We start from the raw sequence: 23,516 nt of genomic DNA on the forward strand, positions 1-23,516 counted from the left end.
GGTTGTTAAAAAATTCTTAATTGTTTTATTAATATTTACAGATTGTTGATCTGCTTGCAGATGTGAAGCATGTTTGCTTGAATGACAGTTTCAACCTTCTTTTGGTTTCAGTTCTGATTATTTACAAAACATTCACAGAGAACTACTCTAGACTTGCTCAATCCTATGCTTTCACTTGAAGGTTCCCTGTTACGCGTTGGAACTTGCCATGCAGCCATACTGAAAGGGCAGCATGTATAGTAACAGCTGAAGGCTGTAAACAACCAAAGGCAACTTCAGCATTGCTGTTTTTGTGGCTACCTTACAAACATCTGCTGGTTTGTGAGTTATTTTTACTCAGCTCATCTGCAACTTTTTTTTGTACAGCAATACCATGACTCAAACCTAAATTTCCAGACATGCACAATAGCTTTGCAAATGCCTTAACTTGTCCCAAATGATTAATGGGATGTTAGAGGTGAATTTCAAATGCAATTTGTATTTTTGCAATTTGCAGGGGAGAGATTTACCTGCTGGGAATGTAGACTGAGAACCTGTTTTTTTTCCCCAAGATTTTCTGTCCACGTATGAACAGGATTTTCTGCCATGTTTCCCCTCAGCACTGGGAATACACTCTCCAAATCAGAACAAAATGAACTTCCCTCCTGTCCTGAAGGCACGCGTTCTGTACAGAGTTGCAGTCATTTTCTGCTGATGACCCACACTCAAGTGACCATTCTTTTACAAAAACAAAATTGCTGGAAAAGCTCAGCAGGTCTGGGAGCATCTGTGAAGAAAAAAATCAGAGTTAATATACCGGGTCTTGACCCGAAATGTTAAAGAACATAGAACAGAGAACAGCACAGCAAAGTACAGGCCCTTTGGCCCACGATATTGTGCCGACCTATTATCCAACTAAAATCAATCTACCCTGCATACCCTACATTTTACTATCCTCCATGTGCCTAGCCTAGAGTCGCTTAAAAGTCTCTAAAGTATCGGACTCCACTGCCACTGTCAGCAGTGCATTCCACACGCCCACCACTCTGATCCTTTTTTTCACAGATGCTGCCAGATCCGCTGAGCTTTTTCAGCAACTTTGTTTTCATTTTTACAGCATCCGCAGTTCTCTCTTTTTTTTGACCTTGCTTTTCGGTGTGATTCAAACAGTTAATGCCAGGCCATTCCGTCACCACAATGAGGCAGGTCTACTGAGGTGATGGAGGTGATGGTCTTGTGGTATTATTGCTAGACTGTTAATCCAGGGTCTGGGCACCCAGACTCGAATCCTATGATGGAAGGTGAGGGAATTTGAATTTTAAAAAAATCTGGAATTAAGAGTCTTATGATGATGAAACCATTGTCGATCATTGGAAAAGTCCCATCTGGTTCACTCATGTACTTTAGGGAAGGAAACTGCCATCCTTACCTGGTCTGGCCTAAATGTGATTCCAGACCCACAGCAATGTTGTTGATACTTAGCTGTCCTCTGGGCAATTATGGATGGGCAATAAATACTGGGCTGGCCAGTGATGCCCAGATCCCACGAACGATTAAAACAAAAACTGAGCCTGATTTCTATTTGCATAGTTGTGCAAAAGTGGTCAGATACAGACCAGGTCTTCACACTGCCCTGAGAATGTTAAGGTCAAATTCAGCAGCCCTTATTCAGCATTATCTCAGTTGTGATCAGCAAATTCAACATAGTCATAAGAGTTATACAGCACAGAAACAGACCCTTCAGTCCAATGCATCTGCACCAACCAGACATCCCTATCTGATCTAGTCCCATTTGCCTGCATTTGGCCCATATCATTATAAACCCTTCCTCTTCATATGCCCACCAGATTCCTTTTAAATGTTGTAATTGTACCAGCCTACATCACTTCCTCTGGCAGCTCATTCCATACACGTACCACCCTCTGCATGAAAATGTTACCACTCAGCTCCATCATAAATTTATCCTGTCTCATCTAAAACCTATGCCCTCTAGTTTCCACCCTAGGAAAAATTGGCTATTCACCCTATCCATGTTCCTCATGATTTTATATACTTCTACAAGCTCACACCTCAGTCTCTGATGCACAAGGGAAAAACACCCCAGCCTCTTCTGCCTCCCCCTATAAACCAAATGTTCCAGACCTGGCAGCATCATTCTAAATCCTTTCTAGACCCTCTCAAATTTAACAACATCCTTCCTATAGAAGGACAACTAGAATTGCACACTGTATTCTAAAAGTGGCCTCACCAGTGTCCTGTACAGCCTCAGTATGACAACCCAACGCCTATACTCAATGTTCTGACTAATGAAGGCAAGCGTGCCAAATGCCATTTTCACCATCCTGTCTACGTGCGACTCCACTTTCAAGGAACTATGCACCTGCAGTTCTTGGCTTCTTTGTTTGACAAAACTCCCCAGGGCCCTAACATTAACTGTAACAGTCCTGCCATGGCTTGCCTTACCAAAATGCAACACCACACATTTATCTAAATTTAAATCCATCTGCCACTCCTCAGCCCATTGGCCCATTTGATCAAGATCCTATTGTACTCTGAGATAATCTCCTTTATTGTCCACTAGACCACATATTTTGATGTCATCTCTAAACTTCCTAACCATATCTCCTATATTGACATCCAAATAATTTACATAAATGTCAAAAATAATTGAAATTGAGCCATGCCTAGTCCTTTCCTGACTCGCTTTCCATCATCCATACGTTTGGATTTGTCCAGAACTCTGCAGCCTATATCCGTACTCACATCAATTCGCATTTACCGGACTGTGCTCCCACGCCCCTCATCCCGTCGATTAGCCTTAAATTATGGATTTCTCTACCTACTCCGCTATTTTTGATGCTTATTCTCCTTTAAGACCCTCTTTGCAAATCTACCTTTTTGAAGAAGTGCCCAGTCACTAATTCTAATAGGATGTTCTTCACCATGGTGTGAAGGATAGATTGAAGAACCTCAGGCATGTGTTTACTATATTAAGGGTACAAAACAATGCAAGTTGTTATGTTGATGGAGCCACTTAAAACATTATCTTTTGGGCATGTATCTGCTCTTCACAGAGCATCAGCTGCTGCTGGTGTTTTGTGGTACAGATCCACCTTTCAGTGCCTATTACTGTGAACTTCATCACAATGTTGGTAAATGTCTCAGCAATAAGGCTGTCACAGCCACATTTTATCCTGCCCTAACCTACTATTCACATTCATTCACTGGGGCTAACTGAAAGTCATCAAAGATGGTTGCTCTTTCCTCGCTAAAAGTGGACTGACAGAAGCTACTTGGAAAACTGGCTAATTTTCCAGCTGAAATAATGGGAGGGAATTAAGCGTGGAGCTTTTTTGGTCAGGCTGGCTCAGAAGCTAACTGAAGCTCCTTCATCTCAATAGATGATTGTTTCAAATGCTTTCCCAACACCTGGGGAAAGAAAAATGCTACTGGCATTTATTTGTATTTTAATAACATAAAACCAAGGGGAGCACACATTTCCCAATATGTACCAAATAGAGAAGGTCCAGTGCTGTGCTGTGCATTTCTAAACTTGCCCCAATCATAGAACATAGAACAATACGGCGCAGAACAGGCCCTTTGGCCCTCGATGTTGCGCCAACCTGTGAACTAATCTAAGCCCCTCCCCCTACACTATCCCATCATTATCCATATGCTTATCCAAGGACTGTTTAAATGCCTCTAATGTGGCTGAGTTAACGACATTGGCAGGCAGGGCGTTCCACGCCCTTACCACTCTCTAAGTAAAGAACCTGCCTCTGACATCTGTCTAAATCCATCACCCCTCAATTTGTAGCTATGCCTCCTTGTTCAAGCTGATGTCATCATCCGAGGAAAAAGATTCTCACTGTACACCCTATCTAATCCTCTCATCATCTTGTATGTCTCTACTAAATCCCCTCTTAGCCTTCTTCTCTCCAATGAGAACAGACCCAAGTCCCTCAGCCTTTCCTCACAAGGCCGTTGCGCCAGACCAGGCAACATCCTGGTAAATCTCCTCTGCACCTTTTCCAATGCTTCCACATCCTTCCTGTAATGGGGTGACCAGAACTGTACGCGATATTCCAAATGAGGCCGCACTAGCATTTTGTACAGTTGCAGCATGACATCACAGCTCCGGAACTCAATCCCTCTATCAATAAAACCGAACACACCGTAAGCCTTCTTAAATGCACTATCAACCTGGGTGGAGACTTTCAGGCTTGGGGAATATTATTTTTTGATGTTGCAAATATGCTAATGTTACATCTGAGCATGTTAATCCAAGGTGCTGATATGGGGGGGCGGTGGGAGTAGAGTGGGTGGGCATGGTTTCCATTGGCAAACCAAATATTCAAAATTAGGCTAAAAATACATCGGATTTATAGCTATTGCTATGCCAAAGTGACCAGGCAAAACACCTGCCTCTTTATTATTTGGTGGGTGTGGATTTTATGGTATTTTGCATCAAAGTAATTACAATGTTACTGGTCTGGTTGTCCACTCTAAAATGGACAGGTAAAGACAAGTAATAATGACATTTTGCTGTTCATAAGCAAAAATATTAAAAGACAGATAGTAAACAATATCAAACTTCATTTAGAACATATTCAAAGAATGGAAAACATGAAAATAAGATAACAGTTTAACAACTAGAGGACTATATGAATACAGCAAAGAGTTCCCTTCGTGTCCTTTTGGAAATGCCACCTTCAATCAGTTCTGAACAATATTCAACCCTCAATCTGTGCTGTCCAACATTCCACACACAATCAGTCATGTCCAGCATTTCCACACTCAATCAGAGGTGAATGTTCAACTGTCAATCAGTACTGACCAACATTCCACTCAGTCAGTCCTGAAAAACACGCAACTCTCAATCAGTCTGAAAAACATTCCTATATCAATCAATACCACCTAAAATAGTCTAACTAGCCAGTAATCTCATTGTTTTTGTTTTGGATGTTGCTATGTACAAAATAAATGTTATATTTGTCTACCTAACAAGCAATGTGAGTGAAGTAATTCAACAACAGCCTGTATTTATATAGCACCTTCAATGCAATTAATAGTCGGGATATAAAAGGCAAAAGTCAGAAAATAAGTCAAAAAAGGAGATTTAAGGATTAGAGCTTAGTCAGCTATGCAGGTTTTAAAGTCTGCAAGGAGATGGGAGTGAAGAGATGCAAACTTATAGTGAGGGAATTTCAAAGTCTATGGTCAGTGTTGCCAATAATGTAGAGTGTAGGGAGTGTGCAACGTACACATTCTGAAGTCAGACAAACATAGAGTTTTTGGAGAGCTGGAGGAGGATGGGGAAGGGTGAGGTCATGGGAGGGAGCTGAACATAACCATGAGAATTTTAAAATCACTGGTAGAGCTGGTGCCCATGCAGATAGTGTGTACAGGGGTGATAAATTTGCAGTACAGTACAAGTTAGGATATGGGCTGCAGTGTGTTGGCTGAGCTCAAGATTGTGGAAGATTGTTATTGGTAAAACAGATAGAAGAGTATTGAAAGAGTCAAACCTAGAAATAACAATGAATGTGAGTTTCAGCATAAGATGGATTGAGGTCAGGTGAGGACAAGCAAAGCATCAGAGGTATGCAATCTTGATGGTAAAGAGGATGGAAGCTTGGTACAGCTCAGCTCCAGATGGGATGCTGAATTTGCTAACAAACAGTTTACTTCAGGCTGAAATTGTTGGCAATGGAGGGGGGGGGGGCAAGGAAATCGGAGCAAGGATCAAACTCAATGGCTTCGGTTTTACCAGTTTTCTTTGAGTAAGTGTAGCTCATTGAGTACAGAGCATCAGGCAAGTAGACCTATGACATTGAGGTGTCAGGGGGAGTAGAGGTGAAGCAGAATTCTATGTCAGCATTCAGGTAAATCCTGAATTCTTCTTTGGATGAAAACTCCCGGAAAAGTATGTATGTATGAAGTGGGAAGGGCCAACATTGAGAACTCCTGAGATAACAGTTTGGCTTAGGAAGAGAAACTATTGCTGAGTTTTTATTGGCCCTGATTGAATAGGGCATTTTAAAATTCACTTTCCTTTCGAACCCCGTCCATGGCATTACATCTTTCTATTTCTGTAATCTCCCCCTGCCCTACAATACTCCAAAGTGTGGTCTTCCAAACTTGTTTTCTTGTGAATCTACAGTTTTAATTACACCACAATCAGTGGCTGTGCCTTCAGCTGCCTTAGACTGTTGACTCTGGAATTCCATCCCTAACTCATCTCTTTCCTCCTTAAAACCTGCCAAGCAATTGCCCCCCTCACCCCATTCTAATGTGTCCTTAATATGACTTGGTATCAAATGTAGCTCATTAAAATTTCTGTGTTGTGATTTACCCAGTTAAAATGCTGGATAAATATAAATATTTGCAGTTATTGTCAATATGTAACCAGATGTAAGCAACCTCCATCAGCTGATTGTTTGAGGATGACACTGGTAACCATGGCAGAGACTGCAAGAAGGTGCACAAAAATGAGGATCGTTGGTGTTTCACTGTCACATCAAGTGTCTCTTAATTCCAGTCTGTGACAGCGGATGTAATCTGACTGTACAGTTCAAATATGTTGTGTTTATAAAATAATAAAGGGCGTGGATAGAATCAATGATCATTGTCTTTTCCCTAGGATGGGGGTTTCAAGATCGGGGCATATTTTTAAGGTGAGGGGAGAGAATTTTAAAAATGATAAGGGGCAAAATTTTTCTGCAGAGGGTGGTTTGTGTGTAGAATGAATTTCCTGAGAAAATAGAACATAGAACATAGAACAATACAGCGCAGAACAGACCCTTGGTGGATACGGGCACAATTACAATGTTTAAAGACATTTGGATAAGTGTATGAATGGGAAGGGCTTGGAGGGATATGTGCCAGGAGCAGGCAAATGGGATTCGTTTAGTTTGGGATTATGTTTGGCATGGACTGGTTGAACCGAAGGGACTGTTTCTGAGCTGCATGAGTATAATAGATGGGCACAGAGTTAAAATGAGATTGAAGCATTTTATGACATTTCAGAAAGGTATGATCCATGCTGCAAAATTACACCCTGGTTGTTAGATTGGGCAACTCTTCAACCTCACAAGACATGAGATACTTTAGAATAAAAAGAAGTCTTGAGGTAAAGAATTCCATGGAGATTCTGGTACTGTAAGGATTTTTTAAAAAAAAATCACTCATGGGAAGTTGCCATGGGAAAAACTCAGCAGTTCTGGCAGCATCTGCGAAGGAGACAACAGAGTTAACGTTTCAGGTCTGGTGACCCTTCCTCAGAACTGATGGTGGCTGGGCCAGCACTTATTGCCGGGACCTAGTTTCCTTTGAGAAATTGCTGATGAGCTGCATTCTTCAACTGCCCAAGGCCATTACATCCCTGTCCAATCTAGGTTCAACAGTTACTGGGTCAAAAACAGAAGTTGCTAGGGAAAGTCAGCAAGTCAGGCAGGATCTGTGAAGAGAGAGAAAGCAGAGTTCAGGGCCCAGTGTCAGGGTTACCTGCTGAGTTTCCCCAACAATTTCTGTTTGTGTTTCAGATTTCCAGCAACCGTAGTCCTTTGTTTGTTGTTTTCAGTTACTGGGACAATCTGCTTTTACAGAACCCAGTAATCCCAATGACAATAGCCTGATTTCCCTCTGAGGGGAAGGCAGGCTCAGGGGAGCTGAATCTGTGCACGACTGTACATCGTTGCAATTTCTCCAACCACTTCGATCAGTTGGAACTGTTGCAGTCAAATAAAAATTGGGCGCATACGCAGATAATGTCTTGCAGTGACCAGATTAACGCAGGTATAATTCCTTATTAATTTCTTATAATTCCTTATTGGACGACTTATCGCGATACGCTCTCATTTTTATAGCACCTTGTCTCCGGGAGATGTCTATTTTGACGGGGCAGTGCCTGCATAAAACTGTCAGGTTTTATTTTCAGGAAAGAAGAGTTCACATCAGCGGCCGGGAGGGACACTGACGTCAAAAGTGATGGGGCCACTTTGAGAAGTGTCTTCTGAGGGTGTTTTTCCCGGTTAAGTCGACGTCAAAGGGGAATGTGTTGCAGTTGCCACTGTGTGAGCGAGTTACTCTGAGAAATCCCGAGCTAAGGGGTGGTTCTCTGATCTGTCAGCTCTTATGGATGGTCTAGAAAGTGCGTAACAAACTGCTGCATTTAGCATTCTCTACTGAATCTTTACCAGCGCCACTACAATAGCTGCTCTCCAACAGGACAAAGGTAATGCTTTTGAGGCTTAAAAATCGGTCTCCCTCTCACTACGTGGATGATCAGACTTGTGGATTGACTTCAATTTATTTTTTTCACAATATTTAATTTCTGCTCAGTCGCAGAGTGCTATAGTTATTTTAATCGGAATAGTATACCTGTCAGTAGTTGGCGACTTGTGCAATAATATGCATTTTAGTAAATGTGGGAGCTCCGTGAGAACTGCAGTATTTGAGAATGCAGGGTAATGAAGTTTGTTGCTCTTTGTTATTGGCAGTCGTTCTCATGTTGCATTTCCCAGTTGATTTTTTTTAGAAAGCAGACTCGGGTCTCTGGGGTGTCTTCACACATTAGCCTCTGGGTTTATGTACTCACATTAAAATCAAAACCCATTTTGTACCAGCCTTGATCAGCCCCAAGCTGACCAGTTAGAGAGCTAAAGCTGTGTTGTTGCGAATTGGACACTTTTGATAATTGAAAAAAATACGTAGTCTGAAAAATGTACTTAAAATGACTTTTATTCATATGCAATTTGTTGCTGTTTGAGCTCTCCCTCCCAGTGATAATATTTGGGTATAAACGTTTGCTTAGATGGGAAAAAAGTTGCATAAATAATACACCGCCCACATTAAATCCCTTAAAACAAAACACATGGAGGGTGCTGCTGTATTGCTGGCTGGAATGCAGTTTAAAACTAGGACCTGGAAGAAACCTTCAAAGCCTGGGTCCAGGGTACAGCATTGGATATTGATGTGTTAATTCCGTGTTTGGTTTACACTGACCCTAATGGATTCTTGCTGAGTATAATCGGGAAGCGCGTGATTACTAAATAAGCAGGGATTGCAGGAGTTTTTGACGCTTAAAATGCCAGGAGTCTGAATAAATCCGGCTCGATGGTGAGTGACAGAGAGAGAGGAGGAGGAGGAGGGGAAGAGAATGCTGCAGCCGCACGGGGCAGCCAGATGAGTAATCTCGTTTGTTCTGACCTTTTAAATGTTGGTCAATATGTTGATTCGGCTTTTGTTCATTATAGAGACCTGCATTCTTATTTACCGTAGGAAACCCCAAACTGGTAAGGTGCACACAACCACAGTCTTGTTGCCGTGATAACACAAAAATAATGGCCGTTGTGTGGACAGGTTATGTTGAAAATGGCATTCTTAAAGAATCTGGGAAGTTTCCATGCAAAATCTTAAAATTCATTCTTTCTTATAACTACAGAACGAGTTATCAGGAATAGTGAGTTTTTCATTTGGAAAAGACAGCGTTTAAACTAACCAGATATTAACTTTTTTTTGAAATTAGCCCAAAGTAAACCGTGCCCAATGAACTCAGACTGGCTTTGAAGAAAGTGCCACGAGGCGACACCCTCCAGATCTACAAAACAAGGATATTGACCATTGAGACTACGCGTACTTTCATTTAAAGGGGAGCTGAAGATATTTGGTTCACAATGGGGAATCAGCTGTCAGAACTGACACCTAGTGGAACCTTCTTGCCTCCTTTCCAGTCCCTGCATGTGGTGGTGATTGGCTTGGATTCAGCTGGGAAGACTACGCTGTTGTACAGACTGAAGTTAAAGGAGTTTGTCAACACCATTCCTACAAAAGGCTTCAACACTGAAAAAATCAAAGTGCTTGTTGGGAACTCGAGGCCCATCACTTTCCAGGTCTGGGATGTTGGTGGCCAGGAGAAGCTGAGGCCTCTGTGGAAGTCGTACACCAGACGTACCGATGGCATCGTCTTTGTGATTGACTCTTCTGAGATGGAGAGGATGGAGGAGGCCAAGGCCGAACTTCATAAAATTTCCAGGAGCTCGGAAAATCAAGGAGTGCCTGTATTAATCTTTGCCAACAAGCAAGATTTGCCAGGGGCGCTGTCTGTAGCTGAGGTGGAGAAATCCCTAAGTTTGAGTGAGCTGGGTGCGTCCACTCTGCACCACATCCAGAGTTCCAGTGCAGTGAATGGGCAAGGTCTGCAACAAGGTCTGGAGAGGTTATACGAAATGATCATTAAACGGAAGAAGATGCTCAGGCATCAGAAGAGAAAGAGATGAACTGAGGATCTTATTCCACAATCAGCTCAGATCGATTTGAATAGCTCACCAATGGAATCTCCTAAAAGGAGCAACTAAATAGTCAAAAGCACACATCTTGCCAAAAATGTATCTTCCAAGTTTTTTGGGCTGATCCAAATTTTACTTTTTCTTTCCTCCAGACGCAGTGTAGCATATACAACAGCAATGACAGACACCCGACCTGCAACTTGACTGTTCATTTAAATAACATGTTCACAATAAAACAGGGACAAGTAGCTCAATTGTAGATGGTTGATGAGGAGTTGAACTGATTACAAGCCACCTCCAACCAGAGACAGACTGATGTTTTACAGGAAATATGGAAATTTTTCGGGGATTGATGCTTACAGTTATGATGCTCAGCATTCTGGAGAGTATGCAGTCTTCTGATTTACATTTACAAATAAATTCCTGTTATAATTTGGTTGTACCGAGATAGCCTACTCACATGTAAATTGATGGACGATCACTGAAAATTGCCTGGAAAGTTAGAATAAGTGAGAAAGAACTGAAATATCCTTTCTCTGTGTCTCTCTCTCTTGCTCTCTTTCACACACTCTCTCTTTCTTTCTTGTTCCCCTGTCTTTCAAGATTCTTAGTTTCTTAACTCCAGAAGACTGGAACATGGTGAAATGTTCTTGTGATTCACTAACATTGTTCTGATGCTACTGTACTGTATAAAGTGTTTAAAACTTGTGTAGCTTTTTGTAGATGGATGATGTGCAAGTCAAGGACGTTATTGTCCAAAGTTACAAAAACATTTAGTTCTGAAAGTGTTTGCAAAGATAACAAATGGACTGAGGGAAGCACTTTGTACTTTTGTTTTGGTCTGAAAATATAATTCAGCTACACGTCCCAGCAAATGGGAGTAGCGAAAGCAGTATTTAACTAAATATTGGAGTACAGTAAAGCTTCTACATTTTCTGTGATATGAAACAGTTCCAGCCTGACACTCAAATCTAACAAATCCAAATGATGTATGATCTCTGCCAGAAAATCTCTTGATACCTTGAAGTTAGCGTTAGCTGCAGTGAAACTCTTGCTCAATGTGAAGCTGCGTTTTCATGGTGCCAAGACAGAGAAAGGTTCTTGAGGTTGAGATTGTGAATGGGACCTGCCTTCACTGTCTCTTACGAGAACTCTACATGTGCCCAAGTATGTGCAACAAATTCTGTTTGTGGCTATCCTTACTGTAATCTGGTTGGATTACACAGCCAGCAGTAAAACTACAGTTTAGTGATGGGTCTCTTACTTGATAACTAGTTTGAAACCAATATCTGCAATGTAACTATAGCCTTTGTTATGAAGCACACATGAGCCGATGTGCTTTAATGCAAGAGAAGATTCGAATGTCACATCTTTTGTTTGAAATCATTTGCATTATCTATGTTAAGAGTTTCACTCAGGCTTTCATGCTGAAAACTGGACCTTGCGGTAACTATTTAAGCTGTGAAATGAAATGATGATTTGTACATTTTTTTGTACTTTGATAGTTTTTTTTAAATAAAAATTTGTCTTTGGTGTTGAAATGAAATGCTAAAAATTGTATGTTTTTCTTAATAGCTTTGCTACTTTTTTGAAACTGTTTCCTAGTGTGTTTTTTTTTCAACTATCTTTAGAAAACACAAGAACATACTTGTATCTCAAATCAAAAGTAAAAAGGACGAGCTGAAAAGTAGCAACTAGCATTGATGATAACAAAATGTGAGGCTGGATGAACACCGCAGGCCAAGCAGCATCTCAGGAGCACAAAAGCTGACGTTTCGGGCCTAGACCCTTCATCAGAAAAGGGGGATGGGGAGAGGATTCTAAAATAAATAGGGAGAGAGGGGGAGGCGGACCAAAGATTGATAGAGAAGAAGATAGGTGGAGAGTAGAGTATGGGTGGGGAGGTAGGGAGAGGATAGGTCAGTCCGGGGAGGATGGACAGTTCAAGGGGACGGGACGAGGTTCGTAGGTAGGAAATGGAGGTGCGGCTTGAGGTGGGAGGAGGGGATAGGTGAGAGGAAGAACAGGTTAGGCAGGCGGGGACGAGCTGGGCTGGTTTTGGGATGTGGGTGGGGGGAGGGGGGGAAGATTTTGAAGCTGGTGAAATCCACATTGATTCCATTGGGCTGCAGTGTTCCCAAGCGGAATATGAGTTGCTGTTCCTGCTCCCTACGGTTGGCATCATTGTGGCACTGCAGGAGGCCCAGGATGGACATATGTCGTCTAAGGAATGGGAGGGGGAGTTGAAATGGTTCGCGACTGGGAGGTGCAGTTGGTTAGTCCCTAAGACTTCGCTTGGTTTCCCCAATGCACAGGAACGCCCTCGGCTGTGTCTCCTGCATTACCCGCACCTCATCCCTGACAGCCCGCCCCCGCAATAACTGCCAAAAGAGAATCCCCATAGTCCTCACATACCACCCCACCAACCTCCGGATACAATACATCATCCTCCGACACTTCTGCGATCCGACTACACCAGCAAAGTCATTTTTCCAACCCCACCCTTGCCTGCCTTCTGGAGAGACCACTCTCTCCGCTTGTCTGCTCCAAACTCCCCTCCAACCCCACCACACCCAGCACTTTCCTCTGCAACCGCAGGAAGTGCTACACCTGCCCCCACACCTCCTCCCTCACCCACATCCCAGGCCCCAAGACAACTTTCCTCATCAAGCAGATGTTCACCTGCACATCGGCCAATGTGATATACTGCATCCGCTGTTCCCATTGTGGCCTCCTCTACGTTGGGGAAACCAAGCGAAGGCTTGGGGACCGCTTTGCAGAACACCTATGCTCGGTTCGCAATAAACAACTGCACCTCCCAGTCGCGAACCATTTCAACTCCCCCTCCCATTCCTTAGACGACATGTCCATCATGGGCCTCCTGCAGTGCCGCAATGATGCCACCCGAAGGTTACAGGAGCAGCAACTCATATTCCGCTTGGGAACCCTGCAGCCCAATGGTATCAATGTGGATTTCACCAGCTTCAAAATCTCCCCTCCCCCCACTGCATCCCAAAACCAGCCCAGCTTGTCCCTGCCTCCCTAACCTGTTCTTCCTCTCACCCATCCCGTCCTCCCACCTAAAGCCGCACCTCCATTGCCTACCTACTAACCTCATCCCACCTCCTTGACCTGTCCATCGTCCCCGGACTGACCTATCCCCTCCCTACCTCCCCACCCATACTCTCCTCTCCACCTACCTTCTCTTCTATCCATCTTCGGTCCGCCCTCCCCGTCTCCCTATTTATTCCAGAACCCTCTCCCCATACCCCTCTCTGATGAAGGGTCTAAGGCTGAAACGTCAGCTTTTGTGCTCCTGAGATGCTGCTTGGCCTGCTGTGTTCATCCAGCTTCACACTTTGTTACTTGGATTCTCCAGCATCTGCAGTTTCCATTATCTCTGATCGCAACTAGCATTGATGAATGTTTTCAATGATGTTTCAAAAGCATGTGCTAGGCTTATATAAATTCCTTTTTTACTTACATGGAGCTAAAATATTAACTGGGATCTAATTTTTGAAGTCAGTGTAATGGGTGCTTGTTATATTAGGGGTCTTAAGGCTAACAATTACCCTGAATAAAACCATGGTTGTAATTTTCTGCTGCTGCTATTCTGAAGTAATTGCTAGCCAAATGGGCTTACACTTAAACTCACCCGGTCTACTATTAGTCCATCTGTAAAATAATGGATGAATGCAAAATAATCTCTTAATTTTTAAGAAAACATAGCTTTAGATGGGCATGATTTTTCATGGCAAATCTTGCTTGTTTCAAGATAAAATTAATAACGGAATAAGTGTATTTTGGGCATTTATAATTTGGGACTTTTGGCAGCATCTCTGTGTGATTACAATAAAAGACAGTTGTGGTTGAAAATTAAACACTTCCCTTTTCAGACAACCAGCTTAACCTCAAATACTGCCAAGACGGGGAAAGACTGGATGCCATTAAACGCCCTTCCTCCTTTATCTGTGCTGTGTACAAGGAGCATCTACTGAACCAGTGTGCTTTTTCATCCTCAATTTCCACATTAATAAGCTTCTTTGAATGACTTAGTGAATTAGAGACCATTTTGTATTATACGGGAGGCAATGGCCCATCAGTATTATCACTAGACTATTAATCCAGAGATCCCGGTATTGATCCAGGGTCCCGGGATTGAATTCTGCCATAGTGGAATTTGGACTCAATTAAAAATCTGGAATTAATAGTCTAATGGTGACCATGAAACCTGTGATTGTCAGCGAGACATCTATCTGGTTTACTAATGTTCTTTAGGCAAAGAAATCTGCTATCCTTACCTATCTGTGACTCCAGACCCACAGTAATGTAATTGATTCCTAACTACCCTCTGGGCAATTAGGGATGGCCAATAAATGCTGGCCTAGCCAGTGACACCCACATCCTGTCGTTGCATATTTAAATATATCCAGTATGAGCTGAATGGAGCTAGCTCATTCTGATTTCACAGATGTTGTTACAGCCAATAGATAGAGGAACTATTTTGTCCCACAGTCTGGTGTGAATTTGATGTTCAATCCAGTATCTAGCCCACTCTAACACTCTGACATGAATGATATAAGTAAGAACATGGGCCCAGAATTTTAAAAACTGCTTAAAAGGAAAAAAAAGTGGGAGTAGTAACATTGGGCCAAGTAAGCACTGAGTTGAGATCCACAAGGATTAATGCTTTAATTCGTATTGGTTCTAATCTTCATAAATGATCTATTTCCTGAAACCAAGTGGAAGGTGATCCAATATTTTGCCAATACAAAGCAGAGTAGTAGAGATGGTGAATGCAACAAAAGAATTTAAATTATTTTTGCTTTTGAAAAAGCATGTGGATGGACACTAAATGCAAATTATTTCCACAAGGCATAAAATGTAATCATGAAAATAATGTAACTGACAATACCAAGAGACTCAAAGAGGAGCTTGTGCATGTATAACACACAACACCCTCATATATAGCCAGATCAGTTAAGTCCAGCAGACTAAAGCTTTGCAGTTTACTAGCTAGTCCAACCTTAAAAATCCGTGTTCAGTCCTATCACAATCTCCAACAATGTTTGCTTTGGATAGGAATAGAGAATCTCATCTTGAATATGAAAGGAACAAAAAGGTGAGAAAATGCGAAGTAAATAAATAATGCACTTAAATGATGGACCTTGTCAAAGGATATTGTGATGATGCTATGACTTTAAAGAGCTGTATCTTGTCCTGGTTTTTTTTTTGAAAAAAGGTTGGGAACGTTGTGCTGAGTAGCCTGCTTCAAGCCAATAAAGTAAACAGCTCGTGAAGTATTGGGGTTTTCTTCTAAAGTTGGAGCAACAGAAGCAGCATGAATGGGTAGGCTCAAGCTCCCATAGAATTAAGATTGTAGTTTTAGCTTTCAGTAACTAGCTGGGGCCTTACAGCTGGATGCGGATGCTCTTATTCCTCTGGACTTCTCTGCTGCCAGAATTGTATGTGAGACAGTCTATTTTACTGAATTTGCCTTTGCCAAGGGTGTGTTTATGGGATGTTACTCTATTAGATCAGTTATTTAGTAGTAGATTATATGATGTTATTTTGTTTAGAATTTTGTTAGAGTTAAGCCATTTTTTATTTTGCTTTTATTTTTATTTTGTCTGTATCTTAATTATGTGCATGAATAAAGTGTGTTTTGTTTCAAGCCTGGTATTTGGCCAATCAAACTGAATCTGGAACACAATGCCTTACACCAATCCTTTAAAATAAGAAAAGGTTAGTGTCTAAGCTGTCTTCTTAGTTTGTTTCGAGGAGATTTGATCTAGTCCATAACAATATAAAACATTTAAATGGTATTAGTCAGATAAACATGGACTCTAAATTCAGAGTATGCAAAGAGGTAGGACTAAGGAACATAACAAAAGTGTTTTCACACCAAAATAAACTAGAAAAGATATCATAAAATGTACATTTTGTGGACAAATTGCTAAATATTTGGAATAAATTGGAAGACAGCTTACTGGGAAAAATAATTGAGGATTGTTCAAAATATTATAATGAGTTGGATAGAGAAGAGTGGCTGGTAACCAGACCGATAAGGCTTGTTTTGCTAATATTTTCTCTTGTCCCTGACTTTTCTAACAAAATAGGGTATATTTTAATGTTCACAGAAATATGCAGGATGCACAACAATAATAACACATTTTTACTGTAAAGAGCCTGTGATCCACCTCACCAGATGTAGACCAGGTGAAGATGAAAATCTCCTCTCATGTCTCTGTTCTTACATGTTGCCCTCGTCTCCTCCTGGCTCAGTCTCTTGTTTGTGGTTCAGTCAGTATTTGCTTTGTGATTTTAGTACATGCTGCATCTTGTCTGTGTGTGTGTGTGTGTGTGTGTGTGTGTGTGTGTGTGTGTGTGTGTGTTTGTGCGCGCTTCTGTTCATCTCTCTGTCTTCCCTTTCCCCTGACTGCTGTGAGTGTTGCTCAACTCAATTTATGTCAGTGTCTTGCAGGGCACTGACTGCTTTTTACCCTTCTTCAGGCAAATGAGCTAGCATCCATGCAGCATCTCTCGCCTCTCCCAGATGGTATGCCCAGAAACCAAGAACTCACTGCATGAAATAGTAGATCTGAGCCAATGTGCTTTGGCAAGTCACCACAGTTCAAAGCTATTAATTATAAGTTCAGAGAGACAAGAAAGCAACAAATGATTTTGCTACTAAAATCTCACATAATATTTTAAATTTGCTTTCACTTGTATTGCAACACCTGTCTTTCTGTTATTTAAAATGATTGGGCAGGATACAATTCCTGGAAAAACAAGAGTGTCGCTTCCAACTAAGATAATTTTTTGTCATCAGCTTTCCTAAGCTAAGAATAGTGCCAGTAATTATAGTTCAAATCAACAGCAAATGATGCTGTCTTCAATTGTTTTTGCCATTCTCCACAGACCAGATGTATCTGGTAGCTGGAAGTAGTCCAACTGTGTTTTTTAATTATACTGTACTTTGGATCAGGGTGTAACATGAGAACAATTTTTAGGACTTAATTGGATTGCAGTAGTTTTTTAACATACTTTGGAACATTTGCTTTTATAAAAAGATATACCGCTTCAATTCAATCCTCTCTTTTCTCCTCCCTGAACATATTGATTTCATTACAATTTGTAGTTACCAATCCCCATTTTGTACTAAGCTCAAATGACCCTTATACATGTTTGACTAATGATGATTGCCTGCAGATTATCCAAGTGTGTAGTTTCACAGCTGAGTTTAAGTCTGTCCTGACCTGGCATTCCAACTGTGCAGTTCCTGTAGGAACCACAGTGCAGTTGTCAGGACTAGGACAACCTGCCGACACTTCTTTCCCCATCTCAGAGATATTGAAGTCAACTGTAGTGACCTAATCACTTCCATGGTTAAGATAGCTTTTTTGACACAGATCTAAGATTGCCCTGTTCTGTCTTGTGCATAGCCCAAAACTTTACTTCGAAACTTTACATCATCATCAAAAGCATCTTTAAACATGTCAAGATTACAAGATGGAAACAACACATTTTGTCATCACCCTTCATATCCTTATGAACATCCAAAAGATTTTGTCTTTAACAACGTGTAGTTCAGCCAATTTTACAGCAAAGACAGCAGCCAGCAGGATCTGACAGACAACAAATAAGGTGAGATACAAATTAATTTGTTTGAATTGATTATAAGTATTGCTTTCTCAGATGTTTTATGGGATCTTTTATACCCACATAGAAAAGCAGATTACACCTCAATCTCATGTAAATGGCTACGGCTCAGACAATGGAGCACCCCCTTAGAACTGGAAACGTCACAGTTGAGTCTGCCCTTTGCCAAAAATTAATTATCCATAGGGGATATTACTACACAGTGAGGTGTTGGCATAGATAAATTTCTCAAGGCCAGCATTGGCTTTGCCCGTCAGATAATAGTGATGCCAACTGAGCCAAGGTGACAATCAGTACAGTGTGAGACAGTATACTACACAGACTATAACACTTTAGGGAGGAATGCCAAGAGTTCATTATGATAGCAGCAGAGACGTCAGCAACTGTAGTGCAACTGGTTCCCTGGACAGACAAGTTTGGTTGTCAGTATACTAAATGGGGAAGAAAATGGTAGTAACGAGTGAGATAAATAAGTACGTAGCAAGTGAAATAAATAAGTGCTGTTTACATGTGTCTTGAAAATATTTGTACATGCAACAGAAAATTAAATTCAGTTTCATCTCCAAGGATCCTAGAATCATCATTATTCTTTTAAGGATTCACTTCTTTCATTTTCTGTATTGGGCTGAATAAATATAATTTTGATTAGTCTTCATGCTGGCATCAATGTTGAGAGATGCAATAACTTTCCATTTGCCGTGGACAATGTTGGCAGAAATGACTTGCAGAACATGCACGGCCCAGGACAGGTGCAGAATCATGCATGCTTGAAGGACAATCTCAGAAGACTAACCTGCATTAACTGAGTGAGATAGTTTTGATTTAGTTTCCCATGGGCATAGCGATAACACAACACACAGTAAGTGGTATTATTACAATTCATTATGTTGCTGCTAGATTTTTTGTCTCGCTTACTAACTGTTATATTTTTTATTTGACACTTTTTCCTTCTCCCTGTAGTGTAGTGGGTAAATTTCAGTTTTGACAGGAGTGCCAAATACATGGTAACAATTTGGCCTGCCCATTTTATATCCAGCCTGACTTTTGCTGGATCGAACGGAAAATTGGGGAAACTAATTGGTAATTGCACATTTCTTTCTTCTGTCAAAGTTGCTATTTCTCCCCCAACAGTTCCTTGCTGGGATAATGGGAGCTGCAGATGCTGGAGAATCCAAGATAACAAAGTATGGAGCTGAATGAACACGGCAGGCCAAGCAGCATCTCAGGAGCACAAAAGCTGACATTTCGGGCCTAGACCCTTCATCAGAGAGATGTCTCTGATGAAGGGTCTAGGCCCGAAACGTCAGCTTTTGTGCTCCTGAGATGCTGCTTGGCCTGCTGTGTTCATCCAGTTCCTTGCTGGGATACTGTTCCACAGAGGAGAGTTGGCATCTAAGTGCGCATTCCTCATTCGTGTACCTGGATAGTTCTGGCAGGATATCCATTCACATTGTCATGATCCCAAATTTATGCGGATTGCGCAGTGGAAAATGTATGACAATCAGAAAGAGGATTGTGGCCAATTTTCCCTCCCTAGTTAAGAGGAGCTGAGGACACTTGTGAAAGCCCTCTAACCCTCAGCTGAGATTGGCCAACTCAGCACAGCAGGGAGCTTGGATCTGAGAGCACCCTGGTCTGAACAGATTGGTTAGCTACCACTTTAAATAGCTCAGCTGTTGACAATGCCGATATTGCCAGCAATCAGCTCCATTTTATAGGACATTCCATCATACATCCCGAATAAATGAAATAGAAACCTTTATGTTGAAACCACTTTTATCTTGAGCATCTGATAATTATCCTGAGCATGTGTCTGAACTATGACGGTTGCTATGATCCCAGACCACACTGCTAAATGTACGTTATGATTTGGCTGGGGCTCAGGAACTTTTATTTTTGAGGTGGACTTAGTGTGAGATCTAGAGAACTTACTAAGAGAATAAAGTCCTCAAAGTTCCATGTTTTTGAACAAACACCATTAGAATAATGATTCAACACAATCTACATATGCAGTGTTTAATCTAACACTCAGTATTTACATTGGTAAATGTGGTAAATGACTGTGATCAAATACCCCATGGTGTATATCAAATAGCAAAGACTGTCAAAATAAATCCTATGGATTTCATAGCAATTCCCACAGATGTTAATAACACATTGGTCACCACATCTCATTAGATATCACAAGGGATTACAATTCTTAACTTTTCCCAAGCTGGTCTTGAAATTCCATATCAAGAACTGCTCCTTCGTGGACTGCCTCAACAATTGCTCCAATTTGGTTGATCAACATCCTTCCTTGGGACTATACTCCCTGCAGTCCAAGCACTGAGCTCCAGATATAACTCCACCTCTTCGCTGACACCTAGTTCCCATCAAACTAGGATGTGGAAGCTTTGGAAAGGGTGCAGAGGAGATTTACTAGGATGTTGCCTGGTATGGAGGGAAAGTCTTACGAGGAAAGGCTGAGGGACTTGAGGCTGTTTTCATTAGAGAGAAGAAGGTTGAGAGGTGACTTAATTGAAACATATGAAATAATCAGAGGGTTAGATAGGGTGGATAGGGAGAGCCTTTTTCCTAGGATGGTGACGGCGAGTACGAGGGGGCTTGGCTTTAAATTGAGGGGTGAAAGATATAGGACAGATGTCAGAGGTAGTTTCTTTACTCAGAGAGTAGTAAGGGAATGGAACACTTTGCCTGCAACGGTAGTAGATTCACCAACTTTCGGTACATTTAAGTCGTCATTGGATAAGCATATGGACGTACATGGAATAGTGTAGGTTAGATGGGCTTGAGGTCGGTATGACATGTCGGCACAACATCAAGGGCTGAAGGGTCTGTACTGTGCTGTAATGTTCTATGTTCTATGTAAACCAATCTCACCCCTGAATTTGTCTCTGAGGTCCAATTGTGCTCAATTACACCAAACAACTGTTTATAGTGAAGTTTTTCAATCACAAGTCTCTCAATTGCCCATCAATGCTTGCAGTCTCTTTCTAAGTTCTGCTCCACTTCCTCCAACAGGTTTGACCTTTCCATTTCTTCAATTCCCCACAACCTCTTCTGACTACTGACTCCACACCTACTAATTTTTCTCCCTGAGTTCTAAGAGTACAGAAGCATCCAATTTTTCTTGACTTCTTACTGAGTCACTGACAGAGAATTTGTCTCCTTCCAAGCAGTACAGCTAAATGCAGTGCTGCTAACATCGTGCCTACCTCTGTCACCATCTTGCATCATTGTTCATTGACTTCATTTAAATCTTCAATAATCCCCAACCCTATTGCTGGATAGATTTGAATATTCTCTTGAAGCAACACCTCAAATGATCTGCTCCATAAATATTATTAGTTATAGATTGTTGGTTTGCTGAGTACAAAAGATTGGATACGAATAGAGAATTTCATCATACATTGCTCAATGGTCCACAATGCATCTTGTATTTGCCCTTTGTCAGCCCACCCGTGGTTTAGTAGCGAGCTCTCTTGCTGCTCATTCACAAGATTTTGGGTTCAAGTCTCAATCCCAGGATTTGAGTGCAAAAATCAAATCTCAGTCCAGTGCAGGAATGCTGCGCTGTTGTAAGTGCCAGTTTTCAAGTGAAATGTTCGCTCCTGGTGCATCACTGAGTGAGTTTAATGCATGGGTGACTGCAAACGATGTTACAGTATTATTTTGCATAGGACCAGGGGAACTATCTCCAGTGTCCAAGCTAAATCTATTCCTCGATCACCATCACAAAAACAGATTATCTGATCATTATCACATTGCCGTTGGTGTGAGTTAGCTGTGTGCAAACTGGCTGCTGAGTTCCTACATTATAACAGTGACTATGCCTACAAAGTACTTAATTGGCAGTAAAGTACTTTGAGACATCTGCCGATCGTGGAAATGTTATATAAGTCATTTTGTTTTGCTCATTTTAAGACCATACATTTCCTTCATTCCAACAACAAACTTGTAAGATAGTAACTCCTTGCTGGTGACTTGGTGATATTCAGCAACAGTGAAGGCCAAAGTATACGTCATAATGTTTAACAGTAGTTAAAATCTAACCATTTGATTGTCCTATCGCAGTACCTGATTTTTGAAACAGTGCAAATTTATTGCTTGCTAAAAAACAGAGACCACTGCCAACTGGCAGCATTGGAATTTGTCATGCAAGATGCACAACTGCTTTAGGATTCAACAAGGTCCTGTTGGCTTTGCATGAGTGATTGTGTGGGAAACAAAATGGCACATGATCCGGTAGCACCCTGGAACAGCAGTTACATCATACTGTGTAATGAGAAATGAGTACCTGGACAAGCAGCCACTGCATTGTCTATTTGACAGGTGTCAGGCCCTGGACCCCATCTGGTTTACATGAGAAACAGAGTCAAATGACAGGTTTGACTATTTATCACTCCAGGGAATCATAATGGTTGCTTTACTGAGTTACTGCCCTCATAAATTTTCTTACTAAAAAGCCGTACTTCCCCTAAGGTACTTTGAATAAATTCTGCATTAACTCTTTAGCATAGCAAGGTTTTTAAGGAGATGCTTTTTGTTTGGGTGGCAGCCAAATATAGAGAATTTTCATACTGAGAGAGCTGTAATACACTGTTTACAAATAGTCGGTTATAAAGGATAATGACTTTGCTATTCATTATTAATATCTATGCTTGAGTTTATATGACATGAGCTGTATTTATTTCAGATAATTGATTCCTGGGAGGATTCCACACACTGAACAACAAAGAACCTACTGTTTAATGTCTGTACCTTTTCAAGTTAGGAGACAACAGATGAAACCCTTTCCTGTAGGTACCAGAGAAAGACAGTGCGGAGAATAACCACATGGTAGGAGGCAGGCAGAAAGCCGTACAGGAGTAATTCAATCAAGTGGGTGATGATCATCTCAGGGTCTTTACACTGTGGTTTATCTCATCAGCAAAACAAGAGATCAAATTAGGTACTTGGCTCACATGTAAATATTTGCTATTTATTATAATACGCAGGGTATTCTACCACAATGTTATCCCCTCCCCCCTCCTCATGCTGTGGTGTTATCCCGTGGAGACCAGTCCTCTGGTATCTCAAACAAAGTACAGCGGTTTCTGCGTGAGCTGAGACAGTGAGTGTCAGCAGCTTTATGTGTACATTTGGGGTGGGCGTTGCAAGCCTGATCCAGCCTTCTTCAATAGCCACAATATAGGGTGCATTTCTCTCAACCATAAGATTAATATTACAACAAAAATTCACAACAGCATCAAATTCCATTATACCACAGTATCTTGTCAAGAAGTATAACTCCTTTAAAGTACAATGACACTTTTAAGCATGGATAACAATTGGGAGTGAGAACCTATTCTGATTTTTTGTTTTACCCTGTATAGTTGAGGTCACAAGCTTAACAACAATTGTGCATCTCTGTGATTATTGACACCTTGTTGCCTCCAAGAATTTACTAAGACGACTCATAATTATACCAACCCTTCAATAAGATATATTAGTAAATGTTTATTAATTGAAGTATGATGACAATTGCTACACAAGTAAATGATGTAGCTATTTTCAATGCATGATTCCAAAAACATAATTAGT

At 41.3% G+C, this 23,516-nt stretch overlaps 1 protein-coding gene across 1 annotated transcript; it reads left to right on the forward strand.

Moving 5' to 3' along the window:
- The first annotated feature begins 7,834 nt into the window (after positions 1-7,834).
- On the forward strand, positions 7,835-11,814 carry arl4d (ADP-ribosylation factor-like 4D). Its single transcript, XM_048560243.1, has 2 exons — positions 7,835-8,215; positions 9,509-11,814. The coding sequence occupies exon 2, from the start codon at positions 9,657-9,659 to the stop codon at positions 10,257-10,259; it is 603 nt and encodes a 200-aa protein (XP_048416200.1). The 5' UTR covers positions 7,835-8,215; positions 9,509-9,656; the 3' UTR covers positions 10,260-11,814.
- The last annotated feature ends 11,702 nt before the right edge of the window (positions 11,815-23,516 follow it).

The sequence above is a fragment of the Stegostoma tigrinum genome, chromosome 31 (assembly GCF_030684315.1).
Source record: "Stegostoma tigrinum isolate sSteTig4 chromosome 31, sSteTig4.hap1, whole genome shotgun sequence".
Taxonomy (NCBI): Eukaryota; Metazoa; Chordata; class Chondrichthyes; order Orectolobiformes; family Stegostomatidae; genus Stegostoma; species Stegostoma tigrinum.